A 19,034-nucleotide genomic window follows, 5' to 3' on the forward strand; every position below is an offset into this window, starting at 1 on the left:
TCTGTGTTATTTCAGGATTTTTTTGTCATTTTGTATATTTTTGAATCATTTTGTGTGTTTTTGTCATTATGGGAATTTAATGTAGTCTTTTTTATGTTACATTTTTATGTTTCTGTTTTTTTTTTAATTATTTCTGAATTAATTTTTGTAAATTGGAGACATTTTGTGTATTTTGGTCATTATGGGAATGTATTTATTTATTTTTTGTTAATGCGTGTGTTTCTGTTGACATTTTGTTTATTTTTGAACTCATTTTTGTAAATTGTTGACATTTCATGTATTTTTAACTTTTAGGAAATGTATTTCAGTTTTTTCACTTTGTGTGTTTTTCTTGACAGTTTGTGTATTTCTGGAATAATTTTTGTAAATTGGAGACTATTTGTGTATTTCTGTCATTTCAGTTAATTTTTTTTAGTCATTTAGTGGAATCATTTAGTGTGTTTTATTATTATTAATATTATAATTCTTATTCTTACGCTAAGGATCTGGTCGCCCTTGTGCAGCTCTCCGCTGAGGTCGGCTGGTCCACCTGCCAGGATGAAGGAGATGAAGATGCCCTCACCATCTTCTCCTCCAACAATGTTGAAGCCCAGACCAGTGGATCCTCTGTGGATCAACACCCGCCGAGGCTCTCTGCAGAGGGGGGGCGGAGTCAGAGTTATTACTAACCGTGTTCTACGTTCTAATGCTAAACATGTCAGGAGAAATGAAGGGCACTGGACCAGTGCTGACCTGGGGATGTCATCATCTCCCATCATGCTGTGCAGAACAGGAGAAAAGCGACTCGGGGAGGTGGGAGTGAGGGCTTGTGGGTAATCCGACCCAAGATAGTTGGGGTGGCTGAGTTCAGTGTCCATATGAGAATATGCTGGAAAATACAGAAAGTATTGATTAATGAGTTTTAATATGAAAGTGTTTCTCAATGTATGACTGCAGCTAAGACAGAAAGTATCAGTTATTTGTTATGAAACGAAACTGAATCTAACATGATTTATTTTATTTATTTATTTATTTATTCAGTTTATTTCCGACATGGTTACATTCACTTTTTTTACATTTTTTTTTTTTTTTTTGTACATGCCGAAAAAGGAGACGAGAGAAGCAGTTTGCTTATCTAGGGCCCGTCCCCTGTTTTGTACATCAAAAATGTACATGGGTTTACTGTACATGTCTCTCTGGTCAAACATTCTTAGGTTGTTCTGAACATGATGTAACAGAATAATGTTCTATACACGCTTGGCTGTGATATTAGCATTTTTCTGTTATTATTTTTGTCCATTGTCCTTTGAATAAATAAACAAATTAAATAAAAATATATATAATTATATATGGATTAGATCTAGAATAATCAACATATCAACAATCACTGAACGATTAACACAATCAAACCCTGAGCTTTTAAATGTTTAGAGCAAAAATGGGCAACTTTTATCACAGCAGAGCCACATAAAAAATGTAGAATTTAGAATAATGACAAATCTGAGGATTTATACAGAAAATAACTCATTATTTCAGTGGGTTTTTTGTTTTGTGATGGAATCATTTTGTCTGTTTTAGTTTATGATTTTAGATATTTTATGTGTCTTTGGAATCTCTTTTTATATAATTTTGTTATTTTGTGCATTTTGTTGACATTTTCAATTTTTTTTTACTTTTAGGATTTTTTTTAGTCATTTGTGTATTTTTGTAATAAATTTGTTGTCGCTTCGTGTAATTTTGGAGTAATCTTTGTAAAATAAAGGAATTTCCTGTATTTTTGTCACTATGGGAATTTGTTTATTGTTGTTAACGACTGTGTTTCAGTTAACGTTTTGTGAATTTGACATATTTTTTGGGGGACCACATGACAATGAGAATATGACCGACATCCATGTCTGGTTTAAAACATCACCAAAAATCTTCTGAAAACAATTTCCTCTCATAAAACTATCACTGACTCCTTTCTTATGGTAAATCACGGTGACGTCGAGGCGGGGGGCGGGGCTTACTGCTGGTGAGGTCTGGTGGGTTGTAGGAGTTGGTCAGGAACAGGTTGTTGGGCTTGGCCACCCTGAGGTAAACCACCTCGGCTGTGTTCTTCAGAGCCCCCACCGCATCCTCGTGCATCACATCCTCCAGGCACACGTTGTTCACCTGACGAAGAGGAGGAGGAAAAAACATAAAACGTGATTTTTTAAAAAAATAAAAAAAATATGATTTTTATTTGTAACTTCTAAACTCAGGTTCACCTAAAAGAACACTAAAATATAAGAGACGTGCACAAACTTTCAAGGATTTTATGCATATTTGCATATTTCATTGCTGTCTCATTAAAAAACCCTTAACTCAGAGGTGTTAAACTTGCTTTAGTTCAGGGGTCAAATAGAGACCAGCTTGATTTCATATTTTAGGCAGAAAAAGAGCATTTTAAACATTAATGTTCCCTAATTTTCACTTCCAGGTATAAATTACAAATGAAGTATATAAGAGACCATTAAGCATTAAGAGACCTGACATTTATTTTTTACTTTCATTTCTTTGATATTATAAATCTTTTTTAATTTAATCAATTGAGGAAATTTGCAGGATTTTTTTTTTTAAAAAACAAGTTTTTTGGTTAAAAGTAGCAAATTAGAGTGAAAAAAAGATAATAAAGGGTTCAAAGTGTTAATATTGGCTTAAAAGTTGCAGAAAAAAGTAGGAATAATTACTTTAAAATGGCAAAACATGGGCATGGAAAATAGTGAATGTGGTTAAATTGGCAAAAATAAGAGTGGAATATGGTAAAAAGAGGTTAAAAGTGACAATAACGGGGCGACATACAGTATGTGACAATAAGTGGAAAAAGTGGTGGAAATGGTTTATAAGTGCTGAAAATGTCTTGAAAAGTGAAAAAATGTGCAGAAAAAGCATTGAATTTAATAGAGAAGTGGCAAAAATGGGAGAAATGTAGCAAAAACACATTAAAAGGAGCAAAAATATGGCAAGAAAAAGTGAAGAAAAAAGGTTAAAATATGGCAAGTTTGGTGTAGTTGCAGAAAAAGGGTAAAAATAAAAAAAAATGGGCTCAAATTGTTCCAAAATTTTTCTTGTTTCTTCAAAGCATCTGGCGACCCCTCCCAATGTCTCACGACCCCAAAGGTTGAGAACCCCTGCTCTAAAGGGCCGGACTTTTGCCCACGGACCTTGAGTTTCACACTGGTGCCTTAACTAGAAAAGAAGTGTACAACTCTGCTCTCACCAGCAGGTGGCAGCAGTGAACTATTTTACCATCCATCTATGCAGTCATGCCATAATATTTACAGCTAAAAACCATCTTAGCTCATCGTTTCACCAGTTTTATGTGACAAAGGCACAATGCCAGTGTGCACGTATGCTTCTCTAAACGTTTTCCACTTACCGCTAATATCTTGTCTCCGATCTGCAGACGTCCGTCTTTATGGGCGGCGCCGCCTTCGATGATCTTGGTGACGTAGATGCTGTTATCTCCTGGTATGTGCTGGTTTCCCACTCCACCAGCGATACTGAAACCTAACCCTGAGACAAACGCAGAGCAGAGGATACGTCACACCTGTGAGGAAGCACCCTGCTATAGCTAGCTTACCTTTGGGCCCTTTGATTAGCTTGATTTCAGTGACTTTTTCTGCTGCTGGTTTCCTGCGGAGGACGTAGAGGCGAACGATAGCACCAGCCTCCTTTAGGGCCTCCACAGCCTGGCTGTGTGTCACCTCCCTCACATCCACATCATTCACAAAGAGGATGCAGTCGTTTACACTGTGGGAAAGAAAAGAGAAAGAGAAGTTTCACAGATCACATAAATATAATAGATCAATAAATCTAAGATCATTTGCCTGGAAAAATGATGTAAACGCTTGAAATTGCAGCTTTAAACTTGTGTTCTGATCTCCACTGGAAACACTTTATTATTAACAGTGTGAAAAAAGTTTGGTGCAATGCATTGTGGGATGTGGAGTTGTGTAGAGCAGGGGTTTTCAACCTTGGCATCAGTCAGGACCCTGTGGACACAGGGAGGGGGTCGCCAGATGCCTTCAAGAAACTAAGAATATTTCTTAAACAATTTGAACCAATTTTTGCTTATTTTTACCATTTTTCTGCAACTACACCAAACTTATCATATTTTAACCTGTTTTCATCACGTTTTCTTGCCATATTTTGCTCCTTTTAATGCATTTTTGCAACATTACTCCCATTTCTGGCACTTCTACACACTTTTTCCTACTTTCAAGACATTTTCAGAACCTATAAACCACCACTTTTCACACCTAATGTCACATGTTGACCCATTATTGTCTCTTTTCACCATGTTTCATGCTTATTTTTGCCATTTTAACTACATTCACCATTTGTCATGCTCATTATTTGCCAGTTTAAAAGAACTGTTCCTACTTTTCAATTTTTAAGACACTTTAAATCAATTTCTGTGGTTTATAAAATCTAATTTCACCACCTTTTCCACCATCGTGTGTGTGTGTGTGTGTGTGTGTGTGTGTGTGTGTGTGTGTGTGTCGTCACCTCAGCCGTCCATCCTGAGCTGCAGCTCCTCCAGGTATGATTTTGGTGATGAAGATGCTGGGGTCATCGCCCACATGAGGGTTGTCCGTCCCCCCTGCTATACTGAAGCCCAGGCCTGAGTTACCCTTTGATAGAAACACATTATTATCATTACAAACACACTTTATTCAGGAGCATGATGAGAAAAATACACCAAAAAAAGAGCAAAAATACAAAAAATCTCAACAAAAAGATTCAATATTACCAAAAAATACATAAAAAGGACAACAACTACACACAAATTAACTCCAAAAACACATAAAATGACTCATAAATACATAAAAAATGACAAAACACACAAAAAAGAGACAGAAAATGAAAAGAAAAAAAAGAAAAGACTCACATGACACATAACTGAAAAAAATCAACAACAACAGAAAAATACAATGACACATAAAAACCAACAACAACAATACACAAAATGACACAAAATACAACAAAAATATAGAAAATGACAGAAAAATATACAAAACCAACAAAAATATACAATAACAAAAACTGGACAGGAAAATATACAAAATGACAATACATAGAATGACTACAAAATACACAAAAGACATAAAAAAATATCCAAAATAGAGACAAAAAAATGTTAAAGAAAAAAGGAGAAAAAAACTCATGACAGATGACACATCACACAGAAAACAACAAAAACAGATAATGACAGAGAAGAAGATGCAAAAACAAGAAAATTACACAAATGACGGGAAAATATACAAAACACACAAAATCAATCCAGAAATACACAAAAAATACATAAAACAAATATACAAAAATGACAGAAAACATGCAAAACAACAAAAATACACGTACACAAAAAGAATGACAGAAAAATATCCAAAACAACAACAAAAAAGACACAATTACATTCATAATCTCACCCTTTCCAGTGTGATTTCCTCATATTCAATTTCTCCTTCTGTCCCATTCACCTGCCAGAGAAAGAAAACACATTATTTTATTAAAATTCAATAGTTAAACGTTGTCAACTGGGTTTTAAATGAGCAAAATGTGATGTTTTTTAATGTTTTTTGTTGCTACATCATCTTAAATGGTTTGAATTGGTGTCAAGCTGTGTTGTTAATCTCAATATTAAGATATGAGAAATGTTTCTTACGTATGGGGAACCATCGAGTGTGTCTGTGTTCACCACCACTGGAGGAGAATTTCCCTGAAGGCAGAAAGAGAAATGAAGGATTATCATTAGAGGAATATGGCACACACTCAAATATGAGGCGGATCCTGGACGAGCCCCCGGTGCAGCCTGAGCCAAGGCGGATGGTCATTTCAGCTCTTAGATGTGATAACAATGTTCCCGCGCTGCTTAACGATGGAAAGCCTCGTCACAAACATTTGTTACCGTCCGTCAGTGAAGAACAAAAAAAATTAGTTCTTCAAACCAAAGCGATGAAAACGAGTAGCAATCCCCCAAAAACTGACTCACTATTTCGCACGCAGACAGAACACAGTGGTGATATGAGCAGAATCACAGATAATGAAGTTATTTTGGTTGCAGAAGTTACTGTATATTCAGTACCAACTCACTAAAGCAGACATTGGCAACTGGCGACCCGGGGGCCACATGTGGCCCTCAGCTTAATTTTGACGTACAAAATGAAGCCAAAAACACACAAGATGAAGACGAAATCACACAAAACGACGACAAAAGTGCCTATAATGACAGAAAAATACATGACACTGCAACAAAAATACACAAAATGACAACAAAAACAAACACATAACAAAATTACAGAAAAATATACAAAATGTCGACAAAAACAAAAAAAAATACCAAAAATGACCAAAAAGAAATACAAAAATACAACAAAAACACACGCACACACTCTTTGTCACTTCCTGTGTTAAAACTCCAAAAATGTACAAAGATACACAAAATTACACCAAAAACATGCAAAAACACACAAAATGATGACAAAAACATAAAAATACAAAAAAGACCACGAAAATATACAAAATTACAACAAAAACACAAAACAACTACATAAACATACAAATATACACAAAATGACAGAAAAATATACAAAATAACGACAAAAAAAAATACAAAAAATAACCAAAAAGAAATACAAAAATACAACAAAAACACACACAGGCACACGCACACACGCACACACACACACACACACACTCTCTGTCATTTCCTGTGTTAATACTCCAAAAACATGCAAAAATACACAAAATGATGACAAACATAAAAAAAGACCATAAAAATTTACAAAATTATAATAAAAACACACAAAACGCCTACAGAAACATACAAATACACACAAAATGACAGAAAAATATAAAAGTTATGCGCCTTTTTTCAAGAAACTAAATCTTCACAGTATTATAACAACAACAACAACGACACAGTAAACAGTTTAAGAAAAGGTTTTGATGTTTCCTGCCTTCTGATAACACACTTTTTATCATCATTAAAGCGTGACAGTTAACCTATTTTTACTCGTGTGTTGAGCGATGCTTCAGATGTTGACAGGAAGCAGCGTTATGTACAGTCAGGCTGACTGAGCTCTGTTTGTTTCTTCTGCTGTGCTTTACCCAGCTGATTAACATGGAAGAGACGCTACGCTTCTAAAGAGCCGACAGAATAGCAAACAGCAGCGTTATATCAGCCTGTTGACCTTCACAGACATGACAGCACGCACACGCACACACACGCACACACACACACACAACTCCACACAGATATCAAACAGTTTCTAAGTATAGAAGACAACAACCCTGGTTATTCAATTTGATTTCTTCCAAATTGTGACTAAAAACCAACTGTGACTGTGCATTTGAACGTCAAACACGACCCAGCTGGACTCGTTTCAGGATTACATGTTTGTAGAAAAAAAAAAAAAAAAGACATGAAATGAGGCCCATGTCGGTCAAAAGAGTTCAGCTCTTCATCGTGTTCAAACATTTTGCATCTTAAAATCCTGAAAAGGCATTCTGCTCACAATAAACATTAGTGTGATTAAAGCACCGAAAATAACAATGTGAATAAACCCAAGAGCTCACAGGGAACAGCTGATCAGCTGTCATAGTTGGTCATTGTTGTATATTACGTGTTTTTGTGCCATGCCTTCCTAAAGAGTCACTAAACCCTAAAATGTATTTGTATATGAAGTAATCGTGCTGTTGATTGGTTCTAGTCCAACTCTAAACATGTTAGTATTTTGTTAAAATGTCAGCGTGACTGCCCTCTAGGGGTTAAACATATTACAATTTCATTTTGCTATTGGCTGAGAACGAGATGCTGTGACGTTTTGGGACCATCTTGCGTCATAAACAAGCACTATTGGCTCCGCCCCTTCCTTTAAAAAGCATCACCTGTGGGGTCTATAATCTGTGATGAGTAGGTTGTATTGAGAGAATAATAAATAGATGTATATTATTAGTAGTATTGAGTAGTGTTGTAGTACTCAAGACCGGTCTTGGTCTCGGGTTTGTTAAAAAAACATGTTGACAACTTAAAGGTGCAGTCTGCAACTCTTATAAAAGTGACTTTTTGTCATATTTACTAAAGCTGTCACTATGTAAGGACAGATTTACATCAAACTAGTAGCTTGTGAGAAAAAAACAGACTCATTGAGCCCCGCCCCCTGCTTCTCACAGGCCCCGTCCCTTTCCCGGGGCTGGAGCGCCATCTTTTTTACAGTGTACGGTCTGGAGGAGTAGAAGATAGAATTGGTGACTTTTCTGCTTGAAACGTAATTACTGCTGCTTGATTTACATTATGTTTGATTTGTAATTGTTACACTAGAACTCTGTGGTGCATGTGTTTGTTCATGTGCGTGCAGCAGCCTCCGTGTGGGCTGCTGTAAGTGACACTGTGTTGTTGTTGCTGCTGCTGAGGAGTGTGCACATTGAGAGAGAATAGCGTTGCAGTAATATGCTTTTAACAGAGCATGTTATATATTATATTTCAACTGAAAAATGAGAGAAAAACTTGATCTAAGAGTCTATATTTAGTTCAGTAATTATTGAATTTTTGTCTCCAAATTCACTTTTAACAAGAGCGCAAAATCTCTAAATCTTTTTCAGATATTGTCAGTTATCTGGATCAATAATCCTGATCATTATTCACTGCTTAAAGACTTGGAAGACATGTACGTATATCCCCATTAATAACCACAACCTACAGTAGGTCACAATGTATGGACACTATTTTTTTTTAAAGTCACGATTAAATAGACAATCTGTCTCCAATCTGGATGAAACTCAGTGCTGTAATTGAGTTACCAACCTGACATAAATTTGATGAATATTGAATAAATTTCAAGCCGAGTTATGAATTTTTGAAATTACGCCAACAATGAGAAATACAGATTTTTTTAAACTAATCCAGAAACATGATATTAATCTAAATCTAAGACTGGGCAATATATCAAGAGTCAGGATTTTGGTTTTGACGATATATAAAATTATAATATCACCTATAGCAGAGGGGTCAAACTCAGGCTCGGGGGCCAGTTCTGGCCCTTTGGAGCATCCAATTTGACCCGCAGGAGAACGGGGACAAAAAACACTTAGAATCAATGTGTAAATTAGCAACTCTTCATTCAGTTGTAGATATCTCAGTCACTCAAAATACACTAACTCAATGAAACTCCACAATATTTACAGCTCTCACATTTTTACCAATGCTTACAGTACATCACATGATGTCTGTCATTTTTAGTCTCCAAATTTTTCTAAAATCCTGTGATTTTTCTCATTAATTCACAAAATGTCACCAAACCAAATAAAAAATTAGTCACAAAATAAAGGAAATTTAAGTGAAGATCCTGAAATCTGTCACTTTTTGCTTGAATTAGTGCCTCATATACTGTATATCAGTTATACATGGAAGTATAAAAATATTTAAATTGCCCACTTAAGATCAAACTGGTCTGTGTTTGGCCCCAGAACTAAAAAGAGATTGACACACATGACCTATGGTCTACATGTGGTTAACATTACATCAAAATCCATTAAGTAATCCTGCTAAAAGTCAAACAAACACATAGATAAACATGTGTGATAATATTGCATCCTTAAGTAGAGGTCATTATAAATGTGAGGAATGATTATGATATTAGAGAAGGTTTCCTGCAGAAGCAGCAGAACAGTTCTCAACATGCCAACGCCTGCGAGATAATGAGCAACGATAACGATGTAAAAACCTACATGTTGAACCTGTGAAACACTGTCAGCAATGCATAAAAGAAGGACTAATGAGTGAGTGGAACTGCTTCCCACATCCACGTCTTTCCTGGTTAATGTGAAAAGCTTTGATCCAAACGGCTGCGTACCATCAAACCATGTGGATGTGTCTTGGTTCTCCGCACATTGTGCAGCAATCGGCTAGCCATCCTTTTGGCGTAGCACACAGACATGAACACCACACCTCGGTCCCTCCGTTAATCCCTGACCACCCTCAGAAAGGTCACTTTTATAGCACTCTAGACTGTTTCCTTTATCTAAAACACTTCCAACTATTAGTGAAGTGGGTTTCAACTCTGCCATAGAAACAGTGAAACCCTCAAGAATCTCAAAATGAAGAACTTATTTATCCAGAATCACCAAAAGAGCACAAAACAAAGGAAATCCAGTTGCTTGGCCAAGGTTTGTCCACATTTAGAGAATTTATAAAATCAGAAGAAGAAGAAAAACCAACGCAACAGATCCTCATAATCTTCCTGTTAATGGTCTGTATTTAGTGAGAATCCAGTTCCATAATCCCTGCTGCTGCTCTGCTGTACCCCTCCCATCACCGCTGAGGATAGGGGAGCACAGGGGAAAGTTTGATGGCAATTACTTAGCTGTCTTTGTGTGTTTAACGCTGGAGAAATGAGGGGGGGGGGTCTACGATAAGAAGGTCAAGCGGCTCAAACTGGACTGGATCCTCCAAAGAACGGCTTCAAAGGGATATTTTTACAAATGTGGCTTAAAACCTCTCAAATGTACTTAATAGTAGATCTATGCCTATCAAAACACATTACTATGCACCAGATTTGTTTTATTAACTTTTAAAAATGAGACTACTTTATAGTTTTAGACCCGGTGTTCCTCCATCTTGAAATCACGTGATTGATGATGTCACAAGGCCCCACTGCCTGTAAACATCCTATTGTTTTCTACTTTAGTGAAACATTCGGCCTGATTTTTAGATTATTTAGTAGCTTTTTCACAATGTCACAATGAGAACTTGTGCTGCTTTTGGTTTCTCTAAATCAGTGGTTCTCTCACATTTTTTGGCTCTAGTCCCCCTTTCTCTAATTTTTGAGTCCATGTACCCCCTTTGTCCATCTACAACATTTTACTGAGAATTCTATGAAAAAACAACTATAGAGCATAATAATGGAATTAATGACTGTTACACATTTTAAAGAATCTTGTTTTGTAAATAAATGGAATGAAACCATATTTAGTGCCTCCTGATTAGATTTATGTCTAACATAGCCTGTGTTCCTAATTAATTGTAAGGCAGTTAAAAATCGATTCATCGGAATCACATTTCACATTGATACTGTGAAATTTTTTTTAAACAACATTCTCTTGTCCAGAAGTGTTGACGGCGGGCGAAATCTGCAACTACTTTCTTTCTGGCCGCCTTCTACTCTTAAACATGTGGATAAATGATTCCTTACCCCTTTAGCACCGGAAGAATATCTGTAATATTACGTGAATATCTGTAAAGGTCACATTTTTCTATTAGCTCTGTCTGCTAGCACATAGCATCTCTTCTTCACAGCTAGAATATCTGCATGCCAACCGACCACTGGGTTACCAGCGCCCTCTGCTGGTCCAAACAAATATCTGATATAAATACAGTGAAATGATTGTGTGTGTGTTTTTTTTTTAAAACAAGTCCAATTGTTAAGGCACAAAATACATTTTCAGTTGCACTTTTAAAAAGAAAAGGAACTATTATGTAGTTTTGCATTGTTTACTATAGAACCAGAATTTAAATTAATAGGCTTCTTCTTCATTTGTATTATTCCTTTATTTATTTCATTCAAGATTGATTTTTAGTTAAATTGCATTGTTTTGAATAGTTTATCAAGGGATTCTTTAAACAATAAAAAATAAAAGGAAAATAGTACAGTATATTCCCAAAAAAAATAAAGGATTATTTTTCAGTCATTCATGTACAATCCCATTTTTTTTTTTTTTTTTTGTAAAATAAATTGTGAGAGAATCGTATCGTGAACCCAGTATCGTGAATCGTATCGGGAGTTGAGTGAATTGTTACATCCCTACTTTAAACTGAGAAGAGAGGCTTCACATATTAGTTAAACAGAGATGTCTCCATTAATACTAATTCAAAAAACACAATTTTTGCACCAACATTGCCAAATTTCACACTTTGTAAAGGCAATAAATTGTACCAATAAAATCATATTCATCAAGGTTGATACAATATTACAATTACTTCCAGTGAAAAAAAGTGCCAAACATGCACAGACAAGCTTTATTATTCTATAAACTAGTGCAAGGACAATAGCTGAAGGACGAGCTGTTGGTCGACATCCTTCATAAAAAAACCTCCTCTGCTCGTTTCCTCCACCGGTGAAACAGTCACTATTCATGTTTCTCTCTCGCTCTCAGTCCCACAGGAGCTGAGCTGAGCTGAGGCTGCACAGTAATTACACCACAGCCTCAGGGACATATTTAAACATTTACTTATTTTAAAAATAGAAGGATAGGAGGATAGGAACTAGTAGACACCGACCTGTGAAGCAGATAGTGAGGAAACACCTCAGACAACAGTAATTCAATTGTTACATAAAGCACATCTGTCTTTGATATGAAGCGCATGTGTGTGTGTGTGTGTGTGTGTGTGTGTGTGTGTGTGTGTGTTGTTTAAAGGATTTGTGAGATGAATCAGGAGAAAGAATGTAACGTAAAGCGTTCGGGGGGTCGGCTGCTTGTCACCGTGTGCTCGTTAGGTGGATAAAAGACTGTGATAAATGCAGCTGTGGAAATGCTTTCTGTGACAATGAATGGGATTCATCCTTTGTCACAGTTTAAACACAGATATAAGATACCTCCATGAGGAGAGGAGAAAAGATACGACCTGTCGCAGAGCTAACCGTGCTGTTACGTTTGTTGTTTGTGCAATTTTGTTGTTTTTTTATACTTTTTCTGTTATTTTTGTGATTTTTTGTGGGTTTTTATTTGGTTTTTTTTTTATAGTTTTTTTCTGTTATTTTTGTGCTTTTTTTTTATAGTTTTGTTCTGTTATTTTTGTTGTTTTTTCTGTTATTTTTGTGTCTTTTTGTTGTTTTTATAGTTTTTTTTGTTGTTTTTTTCTGTATTTTTGTGGGTTTTTTAAAATATTTTTTTCTCTTATTCTTGTTTTTTTCTATTTTTGCATATTTTTATTCTCGTCTTGTGTGGTTTTCGAGTGATTTGGTCATTTTAATTTGTCTTTTGTGCATTTTTGTTGTTTTTTTGGGAAGTTTTTCTTTTTTGTGTTTTGTATTTTTTTACTTTTCTATAAAGTCATTTTGTCTGTTGTACTTTGGGGTCCAGACCAGCCCACGGCATTACCAGTGACACTATGTAGAACTTGAGCGTTATTAATTGATGTTTAACATGTGGTTCTTTATGTGTTAATTTTAATTATTAATCCACCAGAAAACATTTGAACCCCTTTTTTACCTTTTTCCTTTGGCCATTTCCTTCTTTTCCTTTTCAGACTTTAGCTACCTTTTGCTAATAAATTCCTCTTTTTTTCCCCTAAGTTCTATTTGACACTTTTAATTCATTTTTGTCCATTCTTAAATTTTTTGGCCACTTTTCATCCAAATAAGCACATTTTTGCCCAATAAATACCACTTGTTTCCTTTTTCCCTACATTTTGCCTCTTTTTGTTCCACATTTTTGCCTTTTTCCACTATTGTTTGCTACCCTTTGCCATTAAATACCACCTGTTTCCTCTATTTGCCACTCTTGACTGCTTTGGGCCCATTTTAGTCACTTTTCATTCTTTTCTTGCCAAGTTTTTGCCATTTTTGACCACCTGTTGCCACGTCTGCCTCCACTTTGGGTCGATGGCCCACCGGAACGATGCCCGGTATGACAGATGGCCACTCCACCCCTGTTCCACGCTAACGCTAGCTGATGTTAGCTCAGTATTTTTCCCACATAAACACCTTTGAAGCAACACTGAAGTCATGAGACTTTCTACTCATTGGCCTCATCTGGATTTTACAACCCTCACCATTAACAAACATTTCTATACACGAGCTAAAGTTTATCTCAGACACACAAAACGACTGCAAAAAAATCCCACAAAATTACTTTAGAGAAAAGTACAAAATACATTACAGTATAAAAAAATACCCAAATTCAAATAAAAAAACAAAAATAACAGAAAAAATTACAACAAAAATACACAAAGTAAGAACCAAAAATAACCAAAATTACTCAAAAAACAGATGATGAGAAAAATACACAAATTACAGATTTTTTTAAAAAACAACAAAAATACACAAATAAAATAATCAAAAATATAAATAAAAAAAAAACAGACAAAATGACGACATACAAAAAACAAAAAAACACAGAATGATATAAATAATACGCAAAACAATAGAAAACATACACAAAACAACACAAACGCACACAAAATAACTCAAGTCTAGAAACAACAATCACACTCAACATGAGAAAAAAAACACACAAGATGACGAAAGTAACAGAAAAAAAATGACAAAAAATATCAAAAATACACAAAGTAACAACTAAAATACCCAAAACACAAATAAAATAACCAATATCACTAACAAGACCAGACAAGATGATGATAAAACTATAAAAAAAAATACAGAAATGATACAGAAATATACAAAATTACAATACATTACACAACAGTAACAAAAATACACAAAATAACTCGGAAAAACACACAAAACAAATAAACACAAATTGAATATATATACAAAACAGTAGAAAAAGCCCAAAGTGACTCAAAAAAACACACAGAAAAACACAAAACAAAATGACAAAAAAAAAATTACAAAAAACAAGCATACAGAAAAAAAGATTTACAAAAAATACACAAAATGATTAAAAAAAACATACAAAAACCAACAACAATCACACACAAAATAAGAATATACAAAACAAAACAAAAAATACACAAAATGACCCCAAAACACATATAAAACAACAAAAATCTCAGACAAAATGAGAAATAATATACAAAATAATAAGAAATATTCAAAAGGATATAAAAGTCTTGTAAAGCACAAAGGTCAAGAAAACCTAAGGATTGAACACATTGAGTTTTTAAAATGTATGTCATTTCAAGCTAAATCCTGTTCATGACCCAAAGAAACGCTGCTCTGCATCACAAGATCCTAGCAATAAATCAATGAGGCCTGGAGAGCTGCTGGCAAAGCCCACACCATTAGAGCAATAACAAGAGACAGACTGACAGTGACGACACATCACCAACACACACACACACACACACACACACACACACACACACGCACAGAGAGAAAGAGGCGCTGCAGCGATGCATCGTCCATATTTCAGCCAAACAGAAAATGAAATACAAACATCTGCAGAAGGATTTGCTCCTTGAACTGATGACAGTTGGTTTTGTGTAATAGTGTGTACACTATAGTGTGTAGTTAACCAATCAGAATGCATTATGGTCAAAGTGTTCACATAAAGAACAGAGATGAAGTATAGTTAAAAAAATAAGTCTAACACTGACACCTACAGGTTTCACTTCATTCTGCAAACAATAATAATAATATAAATAACTATAGAATTATATAATTAACTATGGAATTATATGATTAAATATGGAATTATATGATTAACTATGGAATTATATAATTAACTATGGAATTATATGATTAACTATGGTAACATTAATTATATGATTAACTATAGTAACATTAATTACATGATTAACTATGGAATTATATAATTAACTATGGAATTATATAATTAACTATGGAATTATATGATTAACTATGGTAACATTAATTATATGATTAACTATAGTAACATTAATTACATGATTAACTATGGAATTATATAATTAACTATGGAATTATATAATTAACTATGGAATTATATGATTAACTATGGAATTATATGATTAACTATGGAATTATATGATTAAATATGGAATTATATGATTAACTATGGAATTATATGATTAACTATGGAATTATATGATTAACTATGGAATTATATAATTAACTATGGAATTATATGATTAACTATGGAATTATATAATTAACTATGGAATTATATGATTAACTATGGAATTATATGATTAAATATGGAATTATATGATTAACTATGGAATTATATGATTAACTATGGAATTATATGATTAACTATGGAATTATATAATTAACTATGGAATTATATGATTAACTATGGAATTATATAATTAACTATGGAATTATATGATTAACTATGGAATTATATAATTAACTATGGAATTATATGATTAACTATGGAATTATATGATTAACTATGGAATTATATGATTAACTATGGTAACATTAATTATATGATTAACTATAGTAACATTAATTACATGATTAACTATGGAATTATATGATTAACTATGGAATTATATGATTAACTATGGTAACATTAATTATATGATTAACTATAGTAACATTAATTACATGATTAACTATGGAATTATATGATTAAATATGAACTTCTGCATCCTGGAGCTTGGACTACAAAATAAAAGCGAGAAATAAAAATGGCGGATTGCTCGAAGTGTTGGACCTGGAGTTGATGTACTAATTTGGCATTTCCGCTGACGTTATTGTTCAAAAAACGTAATTTATTTATATAGTTTACTAGTTCTACTAGTACACTAGTTGTTCTAGTAGACTGTTTATAGTCTACGAGCACTAGAAGCGCCACTGATGGGTCATTTTATATTTATACCTATAGAGCCCACAGAATGGTCACTTGAGCTGAAGGCTTTTATCTAAAGGCAGACATACACTGTGCGATTTTTGGCCCATTTTGAGCTGATTTTCGACTCGTGCGACTATTTTGTAAGATCGTGCGAGTCTCTGCTAGATCGTGTGTCGTGCATCGTGTAGTATACATGGGTCACGAGAAGCGATGAACACCTCACGACCAGCTCCCGATCAGCAATCGTAGGTCGTAAGGATTTCAAACATGTTTAAAATCCAGTATCTCCTCGTGAGGGTATCTCACAGTTGAAGCAGTGCCACGGACCGGCTTACCGTAAACGCTCACACCGTAGGACCGCTGTAAAACTGACGGACTGTAGCGCCCACGTCTGTCCATCCAGCTCCTGGTCCATCACGTCGCCGTCTTTTCTTTTTTAAAGCTCTTTTTGCTGAGATTCGTGAGCGTCTCTCTACTTCCGGGTTTTTCTTCTTCGTCTATTTTAATGGCGACGCTCCAGTGTTCTTCTTCTTCTTCTAAATTGTACGTTGCATTTCCGTAAACAAGACCCCGACGTGTCGTGTATGATTGTACAGTGTGAGAACGTGAATCGTGAGCTGCGCACATTCGGGCTCTGCGTCTGAGTTTGAGCTGGAGCTGAGAACAATGATTGAAGAAATCGCACAGTGTATCCCATCCTTAAGCTGTAAACAAGGCACCACATGAGGGGGAGCCACTTTTTTTTTTTAGTTCTTGCTGATGATACTCATATCCTATGTGAGAAGCAGTATTATAGCTAGAGCTCCTCTGCTTCCTACTCCTATATTTCCTCTACTTACCTTTATTTTTGGTAGTTTTTTATTTTATTTACTTTTTTTAGTTTCAACAACTGTAACTGTGTTTTTGAAATGTGATTATAAATAAAACGTATTGTTATTATTGACAGTAAAGCGCACAGAATGAGTTCTCACATTTACGAGGTACACCATTCTCTAACCAGGTCCATGATTATTTTTATTAAGATATTATTTTACATATTTGAAGGAAGTGCACAAGACAGACAGGCCGATCACTGATCAGCTGATTGGTCACTGTTGAAAAGCCAGAAAAAACCTGATTTTTTTAGCTTGTGTGCAGCATTAGCTTTAGCAGCTGACTCAGCATTTCTACCTTGGAGACCGATAACACGTTTCTGTAATTTTTTTTTTTTAAATAATCAACGATCTCTGTCAGACTCACTATTTACAGTCAGCTATGGAACATTGATAATAAAGCATTAAATGAAACTTCCAGTTTGTTATTTCAGACCCATAAATAGTGTCTGAGCAGCAGCAGCTTTAGCATTAGCAGCATTAGCATTAGCAGCAGAATGGATCCGTGGGATGAAGATGAGAACAAATACAGAGACATGATCAGAGAACAGATGACCTCATGCTCCCACAGCTCAGATAAAGAGCTGATAAATGGACAGCTGCATGGTGGTGTGTGGACGCACACTACAACACACTGATGAAGATGATGATGATGATGATGATGATGGAGTGCTGGGATCTTACCAGGGTGGAAACTGCCGAGGTGTACATTGGAGTGTGTCCTGTAGACATCAACACAGGCTGCAACACAAACAGAGGCGGGGTCATTGTGTAGAACAAACGTGGGAAATGCACAAAGTGACAGAAAAATACACAAGAAAATTTACAAACTACATGAAAATAACAGTAGTTTTTACAAATCGACTAAAAAACAACAATAAAAACGCACAAAATGAATAGAAAACTTTACTAAAGATACCCAGAACACACAAATAACACCAAAAAATACAATAATATTGTTCAGATTGGTTAGATTCTAAATGTTGGGATTAAAGTTGCCCATAATTTTGTTGTCATTTTCTAAACATCTTCATTTGTTCATTTTATGTGTTTTTGGTGTCATTTTGTGCATTTTTGCTGTTGTGTGTTTTTTAGTATTTTTTTTGTATCTTTTGCATATCTTTCTGTCATTCTGTGTGTTTTTGGATACATTCTGTGTATTTATGGTGCTTATTGGTGTATTTGGAGTCATTTTTATTCATCTTTGTTGTACTTTTGTGTATTTTTCTGTCATTTTGTGTGTTTTTGGAGTAATTTTTGCAAATTTTGACTAATGTTTGTTTATCTTTGTTGTCCTTTAGTGTATTTGGACTCATTTTTGTGTTTCTTTTCTGTCATTTTGTCCATTTTTCATTCAGTCATTCAGTCATTTTGTGAGTTTTTGGAGTCATTTTGTGTGCCTTTGTTGTCCTTTTTTTTTTTGTTTTTTTGACATTTTATGTGCTTTTGGAGTCATTTTGTATATTCTGACTCGTTTGTGTATCTTTGTTCTTTTGTGTAAATTTCTGTAATTTTGTTTGCTTTTGGAGTCATTTTTGTGAATTTTTTGCTGTCCTTTTGTGTAATTATTGTGTGCTTTTGGAGTAATTTTGTGTATTTGACTAATTTTTGTGTATCTTTGTTGTCCTTTAGTGGAATCTTTTGTCGTTTTATGTGCTTTTGGAGTGATTTTGTGTATTTGGACTCATTTTTGTGATT

At 34.7% G+C, this 19,034-nt stretch overlaps 1 protein-coding gene across 4 annotated transcripts in view; it reads right to left on the bottom strand.

The window, feature by feature from the left end:
• The window catches only part of LOC114475468 (disks large homolog 4-like), a 103,943-nt gene that overhangs the window by 15,415 nt on the left and 69,494 nt on the right, over nt 1-19,034 (bottom strand). For 3 of the 4 annotated variants that reach the window (XM_028466295.1, XM_028466294.1, XM_028466292.1), the window contains exons 3-10: nt 18,021-18,077; nt 5,669-5,722; nt 5,433-5,483; nt 4,513-4,637; nt 3,584-3,753; nt 3,380-3,516; nt 1,989-2,133; nt 477-868 (exon numbers count right to left, since the gene is read on the bottom strand). In XM_028466295.1, the coding sequence (XP_028322096.1) occupies nt 477-868; nt 1,989-2,133; nt 3,380-3,516; nt 3,584-3,753; nt 4,513-4,637; nt 5,433-5,483; nt 5,669-5,722; nt 18,021-18,077 (1,131 nt within the window). The remainder of the gene's footprint in view (nt 1-476; nt 869-1,988; nt 2,134-3,379; nt 3,517-3,583; nt 3,754-4,512; nt 4,638-5,432; nt 5,484-5,668; nt 5,723-18,020; nt 18,078-19,034) is intronic. The other variant, XM_028466293.1, reaches the window with a different exon arrangement.

Source organism: Gouania willdenowi, chromosome 14 (genome assembly GCF_900634775.1).
Source record: "Gouania willdenowi chromosome 14, fGouWil2.1, whole genome shotgun sequence".
Lineage (NCBI taxonomy): Eukaryota > Metazoa > Chordata > Actinopteri > Blenniiformes > Gobiesocidae > Gouania > Gouania willdenowi.